Source organism: Mus musculus, chromosome 14 (assembly GCF_000001635.26).
Source record: "Mus musculus strain C57BL/6J chromosome 14, GRCm38.p6 C57BL/6J".
NCBI lineage: Eukaryota > Metazoa > Chordata > Mammalia > Rodentia > Muridae > Mus > Mus musculus.
The window spans coordinates 64,694,921-64,715,823 of NC_000080.6; the positions used below are offsets into that span (position 1 = coordinate 64,694,921).

Sequence of the window (20,903 nt, forward strand, 5' to 3'; positions counted from 1 at the left end):
CTCTGTGCCTCATGCACACACGTCTCCACAGCTTTCCATTGAGCCTGTTTTCTTTTGCTGCACACTCTATTTAAAGATGAGAAAAGACAGTAAGGGGGGAAAATACAAAATCTAAACCAGGTCATTTAAAATGAGCACTTTCTTCTCCACTTTCCTAAACTACATTGTCTTAATTTGTCTTCCCACATCTTGTGGCATGGCTAGGGGACTGGACGGTAAGAGGAAGTGGGGTGTTAGGAAGGGACTAACTTCAAATGTTAAAGTGGAAAGAACATAGTTTCCAGTGGTACTCCTGGGTCTGAATCCCAACATTGTTGATAAATGAGTTATTGACTCTTCGATCTTTCTGCCTTAGTACAGTGAGACAGCTCAAGACCTACTTTGTAGGTTATGAGAAGTAAAAATTGGCAGGCATTTGACATGTAGTGACAAAAAGAGCTCTTATGTATATATATACATGTATGTATGTATATGCTGGGAATCAAACCCAGACCCTCTGCATGCTAGGCAGATATTATACCACTGACCTATATCACCACCCTGGGTTCTATTATTCCTCTTTTTCCTCCTTCTTTTTTCTTTTTTTCCAAGACAGGGTTTCTCTGTGTATCCCTGGCTGTCTTGGAACTCACTCTGTAGACCAGGGTGGCCTTGAACTTAGAGATCTGCCTGCCTTTGCTTCCTGGGTCCTGGGATTGAAGACTTGTGTTACCACTACCTGGCAGTTTCTGTTGTTCTTATTAAGTTAAAAAAACATAGAGACCTAAACTAAGTTAAACAGTGCCTCAGATATATCTTCCTTTATCACTGCTGTGAAAGGAGAATGGTAGCAGGCCATCCAGATATAACCCTAGCTGTTCTGGTTGTGACCACCATCATGCCAACTAGGTGACCCTGGCACTTGATGCAAATCTTGCTTGATAAACAACGATTAAGACAATCAATTGAGCATTCATGGCCAGCTGTCGATCCCTAGTACATTTCTTGATTGATATTTGATATATTAATAGCTTTTCTTTTTCTTTTTGGAAATTCAGGTATGTTGTGTGCCTGCAGCCATCTAAATGTAGCTTAGCATAGAAGTCCCTGCTTCTGCCATGACATGAAGAGACACTTCTGTCTTGATACTGCAAGAGATGTGCTCTGTGATAAAGTGTGCTGCCCAAGCTTGGTTTGTCTGCCTCTTTCCTTGGTCTCTTGGCATTGTCTGCCTTTGGCAACAAGTTCTTACACACCGGCCTATTCTGAAATAGGAGTACTGATTAGGGAGTTTTTTGTTTGTATGTAATGCCAACATATGAAGATGAATACTTATAAGCAATTTTCAAGCTCCTGTATTCAGTGGTGTATATGCTGGGTACAATTTAGTTTATATTTTTTAAAAATTATCTTTTTAAAAAAATTTGTTAGATATTTTCATCATTTACATTTCAAATGCTATACCCTTTCCTAGTTTCCTCTCTGAAAATCCCCTCTCCCCTCCCCCTGCTCCCCAACCTACCCACTCCGACTTCCTGTCCCTGGCATTCCCCTATACTGGGGCATAGAATTTTCGAAAGACCAAGGGCCTCTCCTCCCACTGATGGCCAACTAGGCCATCCTCTATTATATATGCAGCTAGAGACACGAGTCCTACCATGTGTTTTCTTTGATTGGTGGTTTAGTCCCAGGGAGCTCTGAGGGTACTGGTTAGTTCATATTGTTGCTCCTTCTATAGGGCTGCAGACCCCTTCAGCTCCTTGGGTAAAACATTTTCTTTTTATTTAATGTATATGGGTGTTTTATCTGCATGTTTGTGTATCAAGTATATGCAGTGCTCACTGAGGCCAGAAGAGGGAGTTGAAGCCTCTGAAATTGGACTTTAGACGGTTATGAGTGATCATATAGATGCTAGGAATCAAACCCAGCTCCTGGAAGAGCAGCCAGTGCTCTTAACCATTGAACCATCTCTCTAGATCCACAATGTAGTTTTAAAATAAGAATTCACAGGGTTAGAGAGATGGCTGAGCCGCTAAGAATGCATACTGCTTTTTCAGAGGACCCAAGTTTGGCTCCTAACATCCACATTGGACAACTCACAAACACATGCACCTTCATTTCTAAGGGGGAATCTAATGAGGCCTCTTCAAGTGTCCACATTCTTGTGATGTGTGTGTGTGCTCAATTAAAAAAAAAAAATCAGGCCGGGTGTGGTGGCACACGCCTTTAATCCTAGCACTCGGGAGGCAGAGGCAGGCGGATTTCTGAGTTTGAGGCCAGCCTGGTCTACAGAGTGAGTTCCAGGACAGCCAGGGCTATACAGAAAAACCCTGTCTCATAACCCCCCCCCCCCAAAAAAAAAATCAGAATTCAATAGCTGATCATGGCAGCGAGTGTAGTCCCAGCAATCTAGAGGCAGTGCCAGGAGAATTGGATTACACAGCCAGACTCCTTCTCAGAAGAAACAAAAGCTGCAGTGAGATGCTCTGGTGTTCCAACTTGAATGTTACCAGAAAGACAGTGCCAACTCTTATGTGTTGCTGGAACACGTCAGTCAGTAACATATGCTTGGTATGGAGTTTGACTTTTCCAAAATGTAAGTATAGTTCTGCATAAGCAGCCACACTGTGTGACCTAACATTTATATTCTTAGCTATCTCTTCAAGAAGAATAAAAAGAAATGTATGTACAAAGGCTTATTGTTAAATGTTTCTACCAGTGTGCTTTCTAGTGACCCTAAACTGGAAGCAGTTCAAAGGCATGGCCGATAATGAATAAACAAAATACAATATGGCAATAAAAAGAAACCCAGTGCTGATAACACCCTCCTCAGGAATGACCCTCACAAAAGCGCTACTTCAGACACCTGATGCAAGAGACAGTATCGTGTGTACTCCTTTTCATAATAAATGTCCTGAAAAGACAAGGAGAAAAAGCAAATCTACAGTAGCATATGGTAGACTGAGTCTAGTGTAGAGCCTGACGTATCGTAGGCCTGACTATTGGGACATCTTCCTTTGGGAAGATGGAGGTGTTCTGAGCATCCATTGTGGAGGTGGCAGTTAGCCATTTGCTAACTATCATTGAATTATATACACTTAGGATGGGTGAAATTTGTGATATAATAAGTTTATAAATTACCATGCCTGTCCCATTTTACTGATACTCGGTTGATGCTCTTCTGGGATGCACTACAAGGTGGGGGCTCAATCCTTGAAGTTTTGAGGTTGGGCATGCAGAGGCTTTGTGAGTGCTAGAGAGTCTAGGAGATAGGGCTGATTCCACACAGAATAGGAAGCAGCATATTCCAGAGGCTCAAACCCATTGTCCTGGCTCTCCAGGAGGTGGAAACAGGAAGATGGATTGAGGCCAGTGTGTAACACAGACTTCATTTCAAAACACAGAAAATGGAGTTATAGACAAAGGTACTTTCTAACGCTTTGGCTCCAGGCAGGTCACACACATGCACCTGCCCAGGAGCTATCTGGACTTGTATATGGAAAACACACACACTCACTCACACACACACACACATACACACACACACACACACACACACACACACACACACACACACACACAGAGTTAATCACACAGAGTTAATTTTAAAATGCCTTGGCTACCTCAAAGGCTGGGCATTCCTGAACCTTTCCCTGCTACCCCAGGTCCAGTCAGGGAAGTGACTGGTGGCCACTCTCCTGAATTCTCACATGGCTGGTCGGCTTTCTTTCCTGCTGCTCCTGCCTCCCATCATTCTTCCCCAAGTCATTGCTATTCTCCTCTGTTCCTCTCTGCATCCTTGCCCACGTAACTCTAAGGGTCCTGCCCTGTGCCAGCCATTGATATTAAGTAGTAAGTGGAGCAAAATTAAAGGAAGCTAGGTGTCCTTTATCAAGGCCTGACTGTTCTGGGCAGAGTGGTACAGAGGTTCAGGGTTAGAGTTTGTCATCTAGCCAGACACAGGCCGAGACATAACTCTTAGAATTCCTGGTAGAGCACTGTATCCTAATCTGCTTTAGGTTGCAGATGCTAGTCTGAGAGTTTAGAATGTAAAACTCTGTTACTTCCTTCCTCCAACAAAATGAAACAAAAGCCATGATCCATGTGACCGAGGCGAGTATTTACTGAATGAATGACAGTGAGGAGGAAGAAGAGCCAGCAGGCTTGAGAGAGGTGGGAACCGTCCTCACAGCCTCCACTGAGCTGCGCAGTGGGTTTTCCCGGGAGTCGTGAAGCTGGCCGCACTTGGAGGTTGAATCTTCAGTTGAACCCAAGGAAGCTAAGGGGACTCCTGTTTAATAGTAGATTTGGGGGAGTGATTATAGAAATGAATTAGAAATTTCAATTTTCTCTTCACTAGTCAGTTATAACTGCAGACAACATTGCATCATGAAATGAGCCCTCTCCCATGTATCAGTATGTATGAATACGTGTGGCACACACCCCACACATACTGTTGTTTTTTCCTTTGAGGTTCCCACGTTTCCTGACTTCATTCTGAGTTCTAGATTTGCTCATTACTTCAATTAGAGTTGATAGCAGATGACATTCTCTCTGTGAATGTGACGTTTGTGTTGGAGGTCCCTTGTTTAGTGTGGATGTGTTTTATTTTTTATTTTATTTACTTACTTTTTTTTTTTTTTTTTAAAGAAAATTTTTTATGTAGCCCAGTTTGGCCTCAAACTTGTTATGCAGCTGAGGGTAATGACGTCAACTACTGATCTCTTGGCCTTCCTCTCTCAAATGCTGGATTTATGTGATGTTCAGAATTGAACACAGAGCTTGGTGCATACCAGGCTGACCCTCTACCAGCTGAGCTACATTCCTAGCCAAGTTTTAAAAAGCATCAGAGAACTCAGAGAAGTAAAAGTTACAAGTTTCCTGTACTAGTCCAAAAAAGTTGCAGCAATCTCTATAGACAAACCTTTGTCATTTGAGTCTGTAGTTACTCAGGTGAGTGTGCATCATTCAGTATATGCTTTCCAAGAAGGCACTGAGGGGGCAGGTGAGGGGGCTCAGCAGGTAACAGCGTTGACTGCTCTTCTAAAGGTCCTGAGTTCAGATTCCAGCAACCACATCACATGGTGGCTCACACACACACCGTAATGAGATCTGATGCCCTCTTCTGGTGTGTTTGAAGTCAGCTACAGTGTACTTATGTATAATTATAAATAAATCTTTGGGCAGGAGCAGTCAGGGACTGAGCGAGCGGGGTTGACCAGAGTGAGCAGAGGTCCTAAAAAAATTCAATTCCCGACAACCACATGAAGGCTCACAGCCATCTGTATAGCTACAGTGTACTCACATACATAAAATAAATAAATCTTAAAAAAAAAGAAGAAGAAGAAGAAGGCACGGAAAGTAGATTAGTATTCCCTGGCCAAATTTAAACCTTCTTATAATGAAGGCAGACTGGCTATTTAAAATAGTATTTTATTTTATGTATGTGTTTGTAAATATATATGCATGTATATGTCTGTGAAGGCCAGAGGAGGCCATTCACATTCCTTGGAGCTGGAGTTAGAGCTTTTTGTGATCCGTCTGATCTGGGTACTTGGTTCTGAATTCCTGTCTTTATGGTTGAGCAGTAAGTGCTCTTGAGTCGGATCGATCGTTTACTTGCTTGTTGTAGGATTCTTCTCCTTTGTTTCCTGGGATACCCAGTACACTCACCCCGACCCTTTTAACTCTTATTTTAAAAGTCTATGGATATATTTTTTTTTTCCTGTCTTCATATTGTGTCCTTCTGTTTAAAAGCTTTCCTAGTTGTTTTTTTTTTTTTTCTTTTTTTGAAGATTTATTTATTATATGTAAGTACACTGTAGCTGTCTTCAGACACACCAGAAGAGGGCATCTTATCCCATTATAGATGGTTGTGAGCCACCATGTGGTTGCTGGTATCTAAACTGGGGACCTCCAGAAGAGCAGTCAGTGCTCTTAACTGCTGAGCCATCTCTCCAGCCCGGTTTCCTAGTTTTTGGCTATGGAATTTGCATTTTTATTTCTCACTTGCCTTACTGTTTCTGGATGACTTGGGGAAGGAAGGATGGTAATAAAAGTTCTTTTCTGCAGAGACTCTGTCATATGTAAGAGAGTGGTATCAGGAATGTTTAAGGAAATCATTACTACTAGAGAAAATTTAATCAAGCTGAGAAGTAACAAATGCATAAGAGCCTCTCAAGTCAAGGCTGACAAAGTCGTGCCGACTTCCCCAGAGCAAGCAGTGGGTGCTCTGTGTTGGGGAAGGAAAGCTGGGGGAACGGTGTAGTTTGGGTGTTGGGCAAGGGTGGGGGAACTGTGTAGTTTGGGTGTTGGGCAAGGGTGGGGGAATGGTGTAGTTTGGGTGTTGGGCAAGGGTGGGGGAACGGTGTAGTTTGGGTGTTGGGCAGGGGTGGGGGAACGGTGTAGTTTGGGTGTTGGGCAGGGGCCAGGTTACCTACAGAGTGCATGAATTATTTACTGAGCAAGTAAAAGCTTGTATTGATCCCTGATAAAAAAAAAAAAAAAAAAGAACCTCACTCCCTAGAGGTCACAGGTTGCCTGAAATGACACAGCTAAAACTGCTGTCAAGAGGATGGATAGAGCCAGGCAGTGGTGGTGCACGCCTTTAATCCCAGCACTTGGGAGGCAGAGGCAGGTGGATTTCTGAGTTCAAGGCCAGCCTGGTCTACAAAGTGAGTCCCAGAACAGCCAGGGCTACACAGAGAAACCCTGTCTAGGGGAAAAAAAAAAAAAAAAAAAGAATGGATGGCCAGGGTACAGTGGAGAGTGGGGGTTCTCATGGATGGATCCTTGAGGGAGATGGTTTGGTTTCTGGTTTTCTGCTCTGCAGGAGGGCTTAAAGAAGCAGAGGTGTCAGAGGGCGGCAGCAGTGAAAGTGTGGCCTTGTATGGGTGTGGGAATGAGGAATATGGAAGTGCTGAGGTGGCCTGTGCTGTTCAGGCTCTGCTTCTCCACCTGCCCTGGCAGCATGATAGGCCCAGGGAAGAGAAAGCTGCTGCGAACACAACCAGAACAGGGGGAAGCTTCAGTGAGGCAGAGCCTTTAATGGGGAAAAAAGGCTACTTTACTGAAACCTTTGGGGGGTGGGTAAGGACTTTGTGGGTGAGTGTACATCATTGGCCAGGCAGGGCCAGGGCATTGGGGATGCCTGGTTTGCAGAAGGAGGAATTCCAGGTGCTAATGGACATGATTTTATAAGGGAGAGGAAGTTTAACCTGGCTACTGAGCTGTGTGACCTTCTGCGGTGGTGGTGGTGGGGCTCAGGGCTACTTACACTGGGACATGCAGGCCCCTAACAGGGAATTAGCAGTGCCACTCCTGCTGCTCTCAGAATGAGATTTTTCAGAGATTGTGAGCCTCTGGTGCTCTTGCAGGCTATCACTGATAGGGAGTTGTAATGGGTCTTAGGATGTTTTCTTTTCATCTTGTAAATAAGAAGTATTGCACAGGACTGGAGCTGTAACTCAGTGGTAGAAGAGTACTTGCTTAAGAGTCATGTATAAGGCCTTGAGTTCACTTCCCAGCATCTCTCTCTCTCTCTCTCTCTCTCTCTCTCTCTCTCTCTCTCACACACACACACACACACACACACACACACAAGAGTTGTACAGAACTGAACAAGTAACCCAGTGAGCATCTCATTCCTATGGGTTATCCTAGCCAGCTTTTCTCCTCCTTAGATGATCTATTGCTGCGACCGGGCTGATTGGCACAGCCTTGGTTGCTTGTATAGTAAAGAGAAGTCCCACTTCTTACAGTGTTCCCCAGTAGGTTCTGTGGAGTTCTAGTTGTTCGGTTGATTTGCTGGTGGTGTTTTTGAATACTGAGGCCTCTTTTGTCTCATTCTCCAAGCATACTTTCTCAATGATGCTCAATGGAATATTCCAGATGTTGAGGAAAAAAATGGACTGGGCTTTTAATGACACCTGCCTGTGAAGGTTGAGAAACATCTGCAAGTTCATTCAGTACAGGGATTTAATCCTGTCAGTTTATTCTGTGTGTAGAAGGGAGGTTGGGGGAGGAGTGAGTGACAAGAGAAAACTCAGTCATCACAGCTTGTAGTTTGGTTGCTGGTACTGCCAGTTGAGTCCCAAAGAGGAAACAGCATCATTGCTGTTTAAACAAGCCCTTTGTTTTTGTTTTCTTTCTTTGTTTCTTCAGACAGGCTTTCCTATAGGGCACTGGCCTCTAATTGGCTGTGTAGCCAAGGATGACCTTGGTTCACCTCCTGAGTCCTGGATTTTAGGCATGTGCTATCATGGCAGGTTTATGCAGGGTTATGTTAGGATGGAACCCAGGGTGTCAGGTATGCTAGACAAGCATTCTATGGGCTGAGTTATATTCCAGTCTCAAGCTCTTTGTGATGTTTATACGTTTTAGAGTGTTTTAGGGTGGGATCTTGCTAAGTTAGATTTTGCATATTTTTAACAGTGATTATTTCAGTACCTTAAAGCTTTAGAATTGAAAGAGATGATTGTTGACAGGATGGTGGTGCAGTCTTTAACCTCAGCCATCAGGAGGCAGATGCAGATGCAAGAGGATTTCTCTGAGTTCCTGGCCAGCCTGCTTTATATAATGAGTCCAGGTCAATCAGGAATACAGAGTAAGACCCCCCCTCCCGCCTTCTCCCTCCCTCCCTCCCTTCTCTTCTTCCTCCTCTTTCTCCTACTCCCCCTTCCTTCCCCGTTCCTCCTCTTCTTCCTCCTCCCCCCTCCACCAGTGAAGGACAGAAGAGATGATGGTGCTTGGGTATTATCAGTTGGCAGTGGTAATTGGTTGGTTTATAACTCATTTTGACATGTTTGTGTCTTAAGTATATGTAATATTGCATGAATTATTTTTAGATCCTATATCAATCTTATTTTTGTCATTGTCAGAGGAATTAATGAAACATTCTCAGAGATTATCAACTTATATAAAATCATCCATGGAATGTCTTTATAACTAGTCTAGCAATTAGGAATATAATTTGATTTATTTTCATGGTATGATTTATGTTTCGAGTGAGAAGTGAATACAGGTCCTTAAACAAGATCAATAAAAACAAGTAAGATAATAGTTTATCATAGGTATCAGTTTTTTTCTGAAATACTGTACCATTGCATGTCAGTGGTTAGGGAATGCTCTCTGTGGAACCCAGGGCCTTGCACATCATGTCTTGTTTCAAAACTGACCATTTCCAAAGCAGCAGCACCTTCCATGTTGATCCACCTGGATCATTAGTATTTTCATTTCCCATGCTGTGGCTGTCTCCTTACTACTTGGGGGACAGTAGTCACTGCAGGCAAGAGTTGCATTTGGATGCTAAAGTTCCTGGTTGGGAGTGTGATGAGATAGAGGGCTTGCATGGTCTCAGAGCCACCTGTTAGACAATATCAAGGACACTGGGAGGAGTGGTAACGTTGAGTGTGGAGAGTGCTATACTCTAGCCAGTCAGGCATGATACAGTGAGCCCTGGACATCTCCCATCTCCTGGTAGGATACACGCACTGGCGCATCTGTTATTTGTGTTGATACTTGCCAAGCACTCAGGCTGACTTTGAGTCATGAGGAAGCATTAGATATCTAGTCCGAGGGATGATCTGCAGACAAAAGTGGCCAGTGTTCTAGGTGTCCATGATAGCCAAATTGGCCTGGGTTGGAGAAGACATGATGACTTCAGACAGTCCAGGACTCTGGACCAGGAAAAGTACACCAGTGACGGTAGTTGGCAAAATCTGGATATGACTGGGCGTTATTTAATAGGTTGTATGTTGATAGGTCTGTCCTGACTTTGGTCACTGTTAAGTGGGGTTCTGTAAGTCATTAGCATGTAGCAGAGCTTGAGCAAGCCTGTGCTTCTTTGCACTATTTTTGTAAGTTTGAAAATACTTAAAAATGAAGTTAAGCAATGAGAAAATTAGTACAGCAGAACTGGGAAATAAAGGCTGTGGTAGACATGCTTTGTGCTAGCACTTTGGATGGGTCAGGAACTTTTCTTTGCTTCAGGAGTGTCTGTAGTGGGGCTCACTGAGGATTCTGGGTAAGGGATCCTGAAACCAGGGAGTGGTGGGTACATGGAATTTCAGCTCTCTGTTGACAAGGTCTTGTTAAACTAATTAACTAATTAATTAATCTGCTTATTTTTGTATGGGTCTATAATTATGTATTGGAGTGTCCTGTGACCGTAGGTTACCTGAGCTTGCTGTGGTTCCCAGACTCCCTAGTTGGAAACGTAGCCTTGTAATTAACTTAATGGTTTCTGTTTTTATTGGGTTGCTTTGAATTCAGGTGAGTCCATGGATTCTTCTGCAGTGAGTCATATATTCAGTTTGATATTTATTGGTTGTGGTTTAGGAAGAACTGATTTTAAAAGCTGATTTATTTTACTTAAACTTGAAGTATTATACTAGATGTATGTCTTATTCTCAGAAAAGACAAGATTTTTCATGTACATATTAAATACCAAAATATTGGCTTAGGTTCTACCTGGGAACCCTATGGTAGGTTGTCATAGATAGTTTTCTTTTGCTGTGATAAAGACCATGGTGAAAAGCAACTTGTAGAGGAAAGGGTTTATTTTATCTGACAGCTTACAGTTTTTGTCCATCTCTGAGGGAGGCCAGGGCAGGAACTCAAGGTAGGAACCTGGAGGCAGGGACTTAAGCAGAGGCCACAGAGGTGTGCTGCTTACATTACTGGCTTGCTTCTCATGTCATGCTCGACTTGCTTTCTTATACAACTCAGAACCACCTGCCCTGGTGCACTGTACACCATGGGCTTGACCCACTCACACATCATTGTTAGTCAAGAAAATTCCCCCACAGTTTTGTCTATAGGCCATCTGGTAGAGGCATTTTTCAATTGAGGGTTCTCTTCCCAGATAACTGTAGTTTGTGTTGATTGTCAAGGACCTAACCAGGTCATAGGTAATAATTAGAATGGAGGGATTGGACTGTTTTGACCAGCATGGAAAGAAGACTGTGGGTTTGGGAATCATAAGACCCACTGTGTTAGATAATCCTTCAACTTTTCTGATTTTTCAACTTCACATCTGTAAGTCTGGACTAAGTAGTACATCATGTGAAGTTGCCATGAGCATTGTAGAAGCAATGTGCAGACACCTCAGATGCATGGCTGCAGTTTTTACACGGTATACAGTTGAAAATCTGCTTTGTTTATAAATGCCTGTAACAATAGTAGCATTTGTCAGTGACAAATCTATAAAGATTCAGTGGCTTTAAAGTGGTCATTTACTTATTGTGAGGGTGCATATGTGTCATGGCATATATGTAGGAATCAGAGAACACTTTGTGACAGTTGCTCTTCTTTCACTATGTAGGTTCTAGGGATCAAACTCAGGGTATCAACCAAGTGCCTTTGCCCTCTGAGCCATCTCCCTGGTTTAGGTCTTTTTGTCAGGAGGTTTGCCCCTATCTTGTTAGCTCAGAAAAACAGGTTTTCTTTCATATCTTAGCCATGTTGGATATGTTGCCCCCAATTTACCAGTTTCTTGTCACCCCCTGCAAGACATTTATTGTCTTCATCTCAATTCATTTGGTACAAATAAACATCAGATTTCTTACAGAAGAAAAATGTTATGAGACAAAGGGACGAGAATGCACGTGGACACCACTGGAGATATGTGTATGCAGTATCCACTTGAGCTTAGGTTGGAGTCTTGGCTTCTCTGAGGAGGACCAGATCACTATTCTCAGTATCTGGAAGACTCCAAGCCAGGAGAGACCCCTGCTTTTAATGGCAGCACTTTGGCTCTAAGTCATGAGTGCTCATATTGGAGGTCTGCTGGGTCTAAACAGTAAATTCTAGACTGGCATGGAATAGATAGTGAGAACTCATCTTAAAGCAACAAAAAATAGGAGAGCATACTTTCTTTAGTCTAAGTTGGTTATGAGTTTGCTGTGTGGGTCCAGGTTAAAAAACAGGTACGTGTATATATTAATGTCTGTGGAGAGGGAGGACATGAAAGCAGCCTCGTTCAAGGATAGCAGTTGGTAATTTGGGGTGAAGGGTCTCTGGGAGGTTGTTGGATCTCAGGCCCTAGTTATTTTTCTGGCAGTTTTAGACAGAGGGACCGAGGGAAGGTTGAAGTGGGTGGGCAAGTGAAGAGGGTATGTACCAAGTGACCCAGAGAGTAGGAGCTCACTGTCAATAACAACTGTTAGTTCTTCCTTTAATGTAACCTTTTTTCCCTGAGCCAGGACAGAAGTCCCACTGGATACAAAGATCTGGATAGGTAAAGAGTCTAATTGGCTGCTGTGAAAACCTCAGGAAAGTTCTAAATGTGAAATTAGACAACAGGTAGTTTATCATGGAGGGGATGGTGGTTGAGACAGGATTTTTTAAAATTATAATTATTTTTTATTTGTATGGTTATTTTGCTTGCATGTATATCTGTGTATCACGTGTCATACTAGGGCCTGAGGAGGCCAAAAGAGGGTGTCAGACTGTCTGGAGCCAGAGTTACAGACAGTTGTGAGTTGTCATGTGAGTACTAAAAACTGAATCCCAGCCCTCTGGAAGAGCAGCTAGAGCGGTTGACCACTGAACCATCTCTCTACACACAGACAGGATTTAATTATATAGCCCAGGTGGCTTGGCTTCAGACCTACAGTCCTCCCGGCTTACCCTCCTTTCCCCTAGGAGCTGGGATTACAGAGCGATGCACTTGCACCTGGCTCAGAGGTCAACCTTTTGAAGATGATGATTTATGAGACGTTTGTTACAGTCAGAGTTTTATTGATGTGAAGAGACACCATGACCAAGGCAACTCTTATAAAGGCAAACAAACATTTAACTGGGGCTGGCTTACAGTATCAGAGGTTCAGTCCATTATCATCATGGTAGGAAGCTCGGCAGCATCCAGGCAGGCATGGTGCTGGAGAAGGAGCTGACAGTTCACATCTTGATCTGGATCTGAAGGCAGGCAGAAGGAGGCTTTCATCCACATGGTGGGGTTTGAGCATTTGGAGACCATAAAGTACACCTACTACACAATGACACACTTCTTTCAACAAAGCCACACCTCCTAATAGTGCCATTTCCCATGGGCCAAGCATATTCAGACCACCGCAGGTGTATACAAGGATGAGCAAAAAAGCAGAGGCAGAGCCATTAGGGGTCCTAAGTTCTCAGAACTCAAGTCCTTCCTTTTTCCTGTTGGGGAGAGTCACAGGTTAGTCAGGTTAACCTGTTCCCTCCCTTCCTTCGTATTAATTTACCTTTCATTTACTATTTGATTTCAAAAGTAGTATTTTCTCTTTTTCTTTTTTATCCCCTTTTTCTTTTACCTTCCCTTTCTACCTCTTCTCGCTCCCCTTCCTCTTTGAGACAGAATCTTATGTAGCCAAGACTGATACTGAACATGCTATGAGGCTCAGACTGACCTTAAACTCCTAATCCTCCGTCCTCCACTGCTGAGTATGGGTTATAGGTGTGCTGGCCTGCTGGTATTTGTTTTCTTATTGCAAAGTTTACATTCATTATCTTTTGCTGTTCAAAAAGAATTTTCTAAACTACACTTTTTTTTGCTAACTCTCATTCCTTTTTTTTTTTTCATGTGCATGGCAACATTGCTGTCTGGAACTCAGGGGCCAGCCAAAGGTAAGAGTTCTACACATGATGCTTGTAGAAAGAGATTCCTGTGCTTATTCCTGAAGTACTGGACATTTTCTTATCAAAACTGAAAATTCCTTCTTCCTGCCGGTTTATAAAAGCAATAAGCTGTCATCTGTCTCACAACTCCAGAGCTGCTTATTGGCACAGTGTGTTCTGGCCAGCTCTGCCCAGTCTCCTAGCAGCCTAACATGGGTTCCTTGTGTGCTGTGGATTAGCATGAAACTGATTGTTCCAGACTGGTCACTCTGTGCCAGTCCAGCTCATCTTACTCCTAGGCAGTTGGGGTACTTTGCCAGACCCATGGGCTCCCGATGGAGCCCTGATGACCTGATGATGGGCTCCTGCTGCTTCTAGAGACTGTGCTTGCAACTTACATTGGAGCCAAAATCTGAGACTTTAAAAAAATTTTTAATTACATTTTTTTTTTTTTTTAAAAAGAGTCAAGTCCTTATTTTTCTGTTACTATAGTGAAATACCTAGAGCTGGGTTCTGACTTCCTTCTTTTCTTTAATTTATATGAGTACTCTGCAGCTGTCTTCAGCCACACCAGAAGAGGGCATCAGATCCCATTACAGATGGTTGTGAGCCACCATGTGGTTGCTGGGAATTGAACTCAGGATCTCTGGAAGAGCAATCAGTGCTCTTAACTGCTGAGCCATCTCTCCATCACTTAATTACATTTTTCAGTTAATTTTTTTGGCGTGTGTTGCATATGTGCATGGTCAGTAGAAAACTTTCAGGCATTGGTTCTTTTCTTACACTACTTGGACACCAGGTATCAAACTCAGACTTGATGGCAGACCCCTTTACTCACTGAACTAACTTGTGTGGCAGAGTTGGCTTCTTTGTTTTCTGAGGATCTTAAATCTTTTTTTTTTTGTTTGTTTTGTTTTTAAGATTTATTTGTTTTATTTCATATATCTGAGTGTTTTGCCTTCCTGCATGTATGTGCACCATGGGCTCATGGAGCTGAGAAGATGTAGAATCCCCTGGGGCTGGAGTTACATATAGATGGTTGTAAGCACCATGTGGGTGCTGGGAACCCTGTCCTCTGAAAGAGCAAATGCTCTTAACTGCTGAGCCCCCATGGGTCCTATTCTTGCAGGTCTTCTGTCAGCAGGAATCCTGCTTTAACTGGACAGTTCTCTGGAGTTACTTAAACCTTCCAGGAAGTTCAGCTTGTCTAGATTCTTGAGCTTGTTGTTTTACAGCCTGTGGTTGAGCTGTATGTAACTCTGTGCTGTTACTGTTCTGAAATATGTGTACATATGCATTTTGGGATCCCCAGTGACCTTTGAAATGGTGCTTGAATGTGACACTGGTCTTCTTATGTTTGTGGACTTTTTGCTATGGAAGGGTACTGGGTTAATTTTGCTTTTATTGGAGCAGAAGAAGATGGAGACCAGTAAAGATGTGAGGAAACCACTTCACAATGTTACACACTTGTCATGTTTCATTTTCTGTGAGCTGTTCTCACTGCTTAGAGAAAATGCTTTGCAGACAGAAAACACGGAAGGGGAAGCCTCCATCCTTAACAGATTGCTTCCTCTGGGGGAGAGGTGGAGTTGGCAAGTGGGAGACCAACATTTATTTATTATAAAATGTATTAATTTATTGTGTGTGTGCCACATGTGTGTGCACTCCCACATGCTTACTCTGTCATGCACGTGTCAAGCATGTGTCAAGCACATATTGGTCATAGGACAGCTTTTGGGATCACCTGCTGAATCCTGGGGAGTCAAACTCAGGTCATCAGTCTTGGTGGCAAGCACCTTTACCCTCTAAACCATTTTACCACCCTATTTCTATTTTACATTTTTCTGTCGAATTTGTTAATATGACTGTGTATTCTCTGTTCATTGAAAACTTTGTGATTCAAAAAACTAATGTTTATTTAGAAAGAAAGGAGCAAGGGGGGCCAGTGGGAGAGGAGAAAAGTTAAAGCAGCATATGTGTGAAATGACACAGATGCCAGCAGGAAGCCCACTGCTTTGTATGTTCACCTAATAGTTTATAATTAAAAAAAAATGGCACTGGGCATGTGGTGCTGCACACCTTTAATCTCAGCCATCAATGGGCAGAGGCAGCTGGATATCCAGGAGTTTGAGGCCAGCCTTGTCTCAGAACAAAACCAGACCCCAAAAAGCTCAAACTTAAGATATGGTATGGTATGGTATGGTATGGTATGGTATGGTATGGTATAGTATTTGCTACTTATAATGGAAAGCCCCCCCCAAACACAAAAACCACTCAGATGAAAGGCCTGCTTCATACCAAATCTAACTTCCAACTTTAACATCAACAGGTTAGTGCAGTTAATCTAGTTGATTGTTGAGGATCAAACCTGGTACCTTATACATGTCAGATACCAAGTGCTAAGCTACACTCCAGCCCATTCCTACCTATTCAACAAATTGATTTCTAAGGAAGCAAAGCATATTATTAGCAAGAGAAGCAAACATGGCCTCTTGAAGCCAGTGTCCACTGCACCATATTTGACAGAAGGAACAGACTCTAAGGCTGTAATAAGCTACACAAAGGACTGTTATCAGGACATATTTGACTGTTATTTGTATAAAATACTCATTAATTTGGATCTGTCAGTGGAGCATGCATGGATATAGTGTGATTATCATCTGACTTCATGCAGTTTTGGGCTAGAAGATATTTATAGTAATTTATAAAATTGCTAAAACTTGAAGGGAGCTCCTCAGTGTTTCTGGTAAAGAAGAGCTACTATTTATTCATCTTCAGCTTTGTGCTCAGCGGTGGCACTTCTGTAAACAAGAATCCCTGTTTCTCTAAAGGCTTCTTTCTTTGATTTAAGTTATGCTAATGTTTTATGTAGGGTTTCTATTGGTGCAACAAAACACCATGACCAAAAAGCAAGTTGGGGAGGAAAGGGTTTATTCAGCTCATACTTCCACACTGCTGTTCATCACCAAAGGAAGCCAGGACAGGAACTCACACAGGGCAGGTACTCAAGCAGGGCAGGTACCTGGAGGCAGGAGTGATACAGAGGCCATGGAGGGGTACAGCTTACTGGATTGCCTCCCCTGGCTTGCTCAGCCTGCTTTCTTAGAGAAACTTAGAGGACTACAGTCTAGGGGTGTTCCCACTCACAGTGGGCTAGGCCCTCACCCACTGATCACTAATTGAGAAAATGCCTTACAGTTGGATCTTATGGAAGCATTTTCTTAACTGAGGCTCCTTCCTCTCTGATGACTCTAGCTTATGTCAAGTTGACACAAAGCCAGTCAGTACAGCTGATTCTTTGTCATCTTGATACACAAAAACATCACTGTTAAGCTACAACCCTTCCTTTTTTATTTATCTCCAATTAAAAGCATAAAAACATAAATAACTCACATTAAAAACATAAATAACTTAAAATTTCCCACAGTCTTTACAAAGTCAAACACGTTAAAACTTCACGTTTTTTTGGTGGGCAGTGGTGGTGCATACCTTTAATCCCAGCACTTGGGAGGCAGAGGCCAGTTTGATCTACAGAATGAGTTCCAGGACAGACAAAGTTACACATAGGGAAAACTTTGTCTCGAAAAACAAAACGAAAAAAGTTTTTTTTTTCCATTTTTTTGAAATACTATTTATTATTTATATGAGTATAATATAGCTATCTTCTGACACACACCAGAAGAGGGCATCGGATTCCATGACAGATGGTTGTGAGCCACCATGTGGTTGTTGGGAATTGAACTCAGGTCCTCTGGAAGAGCAGTCAGTGCTCTTAACCGCTGAGCCATCTCTCTAGCCCAAAAAAAGGCTTTTAAAAAAATATCTAATCTGTGTAAAAATTCAAAATCTTTTTAAAAAAAGTTAAAAGTCTTTCAGCTATGAGCACCTATAAAAATCAAGTTTAAGTATTTTCTTATTTCAAGAGGGAAGAACCAGGGCAGAGTCACAATCAAACCACAGCAAAACTGAGTTCCATCAGTGTAAACAACACAAAATTTAATGACCGGGATCCACTCACCATCTTCTTGGGTCACTTCCTATGCTCTGTCCTCAGCAGCACACATTGCTTGTCTTCTAGGCTCTGGCTGGCTCCACTCCACTGCTGCTGTCCTAGGTGGTTATCCCATAGTACATATATCTCCAAAATTCCTGGGGTCCTCTGCTGCAGCTGAACTACACTTTAACCAACAGGTTAAAGTATCTTCATGGTATCAAGTCTCAACTTCTCCTCATGATCCCTTCACTCCTGGGTCTTCCAGTGCTATGGAGGCTGGACCTTCACTAATGGCCTCTCTTGGCTTCTCACAGTGTAAGCCTCAGCTGCTCTCAGTGACCCCTTCATGCCTTTAAGACTAGTACCATCTGGGTGACTGGTACATTACCAAGTTCTGCTGCCAGCACAAGATCACACTTCAGCCAGTTCTGGAACTCAGTTTTTCTGTGCTCTCAGGAAACACTTCCCAGAAGATTTTATCTCAGTGATGCTGCTCTCTATTACTGCTAACTTCTTAGCTCCCAGGAACACAGAGGTTTCATTTTCTTGATACTGGTCTCTTGTTAATTGTGGCTTACTCTTCAGCTCTTCAGCCCCTGCTGACCAGAACAACAGACTCTTAATTCAAAATAGCAAAGAGGGGTTTGGGGATTTAGCTCAGTGGCAGAGTGCTCTGTCCTCAGCTCCGGGGAAAGGTGGATGGTGCTGCTGGTGGTGGGAGAACAAAATTCCAAAGTAGCAAACAGCCCCGATAGCGTCTTTAAACTTCCCTCTGAAACCTTACAAGCCAGGCCTCCATCTCTTGTACTGTTGTCAATATTCTTATCTTTCAGGCTCCTGAAGAACATCCCACTAAACTCTTTAACACTCAATGGCTCTTCTAGCTCAAAGTTCCAAAATCCTTTCACAATCCTCCCAAAACATGGTCAGGTGTGTCATAGCAACACCCTACTTCTGGTACCAACTTGTCTTAGCCCACAAAGGACTGAGCTCTCCCCCACTGATCACTAATTGAGAAAATGCCTTACAGCTCATTCCTTTGTAATGTCTCTAGTTTGTGTCAAGTTGATAGAAAATCAGCTAGTACAGCCAGGTAAGTGCCGGCAAACTTGGGTAGATACTTCATGTGGAAGAGTAAGAGACAGAACGACTGAGACTATTAAGACCCTGTTTCAGAAAACCAACTAGCCAAACAGAAGAAACAAACTTTCTTTTTATAGCTGCACACACAGAGATGCTATTGTGCATATCATCTCCCAGGCTTACTTTTTGCTTACCATTATAGATGGTTTTCATGTAAGATGGATCTATATCACACAGTTGTCAATGTGGGACTATATGCATCACTGACCCCCACTGTCTGGCATCAGGTATTGGTGTTTTATCTGAGGGGTGGGCAGCTGAAACATGATCACTGTGTAGCCTAGGCCGGCCTGAAACTTGGCTGTCCTCCTGCTTCAGTCTCTCAGGTATCGTCAGGCCTATTGAGTAAGTTGGTTAACAATGCTATACATTATTATAATGGCACTGTGTGATGTTAAGGTTTGTTCTTTATGCACTCTTTTTATGTTTTCTCTCTAACAGATCTTTGCTTATGATCACTGTTTCTGGTCCATGGATGAATCTGTCCGAGAGAAGTATGCAGGTAATTGAGCAGTTTCCTGGGCACTTAGAAGCGTGGAAGCATTTTGGTGTGCTCTCGATCCACTACCATGGCATCGTTTGGTGTAACTTATAAACAGTGTCCAGTCAGCTGCTTCCAGCATTTGCTCTGAAAGGTTTTGTGCTGTCTAGGGACCAAGAGACTTCAGTGTGATGTTCTTGGGGGTGAGATGATGAATATCTACGACTATAGGATCTCACAAAGGCCCTTTCTCTTTCATCTCATGGGACCAGGAGCTACATCTTAGTCTTGCAGGCCCCCGTGATATCTGTGATGTGGTCTAGAGGGACCTGGCATAAGTAGAGAGGACCCCTATACTGGAGCCTAAGTTCTATTCCTTAAAAACCTCTGTGATGCTTGCCAGTTCTTCAGTCCTGCCAGAGAGTCGCTCTTCCCTCTGTACCACGACCCCGGGTCTCAGTTTCCTTTTGCCCTGTTATACTACCTTCCCAAAGATAACTGTCTGTTTTCATTTCTCCGTGTGGGTGCTGAGAGTTGAACTCAGGTCCTCTGCAAGAACAGCAAGTGTTCTTAACTTATGAACTCTCTTTGGACCCTATTTCCAGAATCTCACTCCTTGTCATAACTGTTATGAATTGTAGGTTGTATAACTTCAAACATTCATAAGGAAAAAGAAAGGGAGTAATTGATGTACATGGTTTTTCTGAACTCTAGTATACTTTGAATAAAAGGATGGTATGTAGTTTCAGGCACATCTGGGTCCTAAATTTAAATTTTAGATGTTCAGGGCTGGTGAAATGGTTCAGATAATAAAGGTGCTTGTACCAGGCCTGATGATCTGAGTTTAGTCTCCAGGATCCACATAGTGAATGGTGAAAACCAACTCCTAAGATTGTCTTCTGACCTCCATACATGTGGCAACACACATACACACGATACACATACAATAAATAGAGAACATTGTTGAATCTTAGGTGTTGACTGTAAAATAAGCAACTCTTGAGCTCTGTATTGCATGGCCTGGTGGGTGTCCTTGTTCAAACATGTTTACAGAAGACAGTTTACTGACTCTTCTTCTTATTCTAACTAGAAATAATCTATGGTTCAGAAGGTGTTGGGCTTCCAACTTTAAATAAGCTGATTTTGTGTGTGTGTGTGTGTGTGTGTGTGTGTGTATGTATATATATAAGAGAGAGAGAGAATGAGATTTTTGTTGGATTTCTTATTTGTTCATGTGTTCTTTGCCCATAAAATATCATTTTCCTGTCCTTTAGGTCAAGAAGATGTTTTCAAGTGCCTTGGGGAGAACATTCTTCAGAATGCATTTGATGGCTACAACGCCTGTATCTTTGCTTATGGGCAGACAGGTAATGTGAACTAGCCTATACTCGCACAGTTGGGCATCGATCCATGAAGGTGAAGATGAAGCCATGCTTACCGGGCCACACTGCTTACTTGTCCTATGTTAGGTTCTCTCACAGGTGATAAAAGTAGGCAGTACGATGTTTTCTAAGACAGCACAGGAAAATTAGGATTAAAGTTGTTTGTCTTTATTTTTTTCCTATGTGAAGTTTCTCCCCTTCCTCCCCCTTCCTCCTCTTCTTCCTCTTCTTCCTCTTCTTCCTCCTCCTCCCCCTTTATAACTTGTCAGAAATCAAAAAAGAAACCAGTTATGGTGCTGGAGAGATGGATCAGTGATCAAGAACACTT

The 20,903-nt window shown here is 42.8% G+C and overlaps 1 protein-coding gene across 4 annotated transcripts in view; it reads left to right on the top strand.

Annotated features, from left to right (window-relative positions):
* Positions 1-20,903, top strand: part of Kif13b (kinesin family member 13B) — a 157,127-nt gene that overhangs the window by 42,429 nt on the left and 93,795 nt on the right. For all 4 annotated transcript variants that reach the window (XM_006518622.3, XM_006518619.4, XM_006518620.4 and 1 more), the window contains exons 3-5: positions 13,572-13,584; positions 19,154-19,214; positions 20,468-20,560. In XM_006518622.3, the coding sequence (XP_006518685.1) occupies positions 13,572-13,584; positions 19,154-19,214; positions 20,468-20,560 (167 nt within the window). The remainder of the gene's footprint in view (positions 1-13,571; positions 13,585-19,153; positions 19,215-20,467; positions 20,561-20,903) is intronic.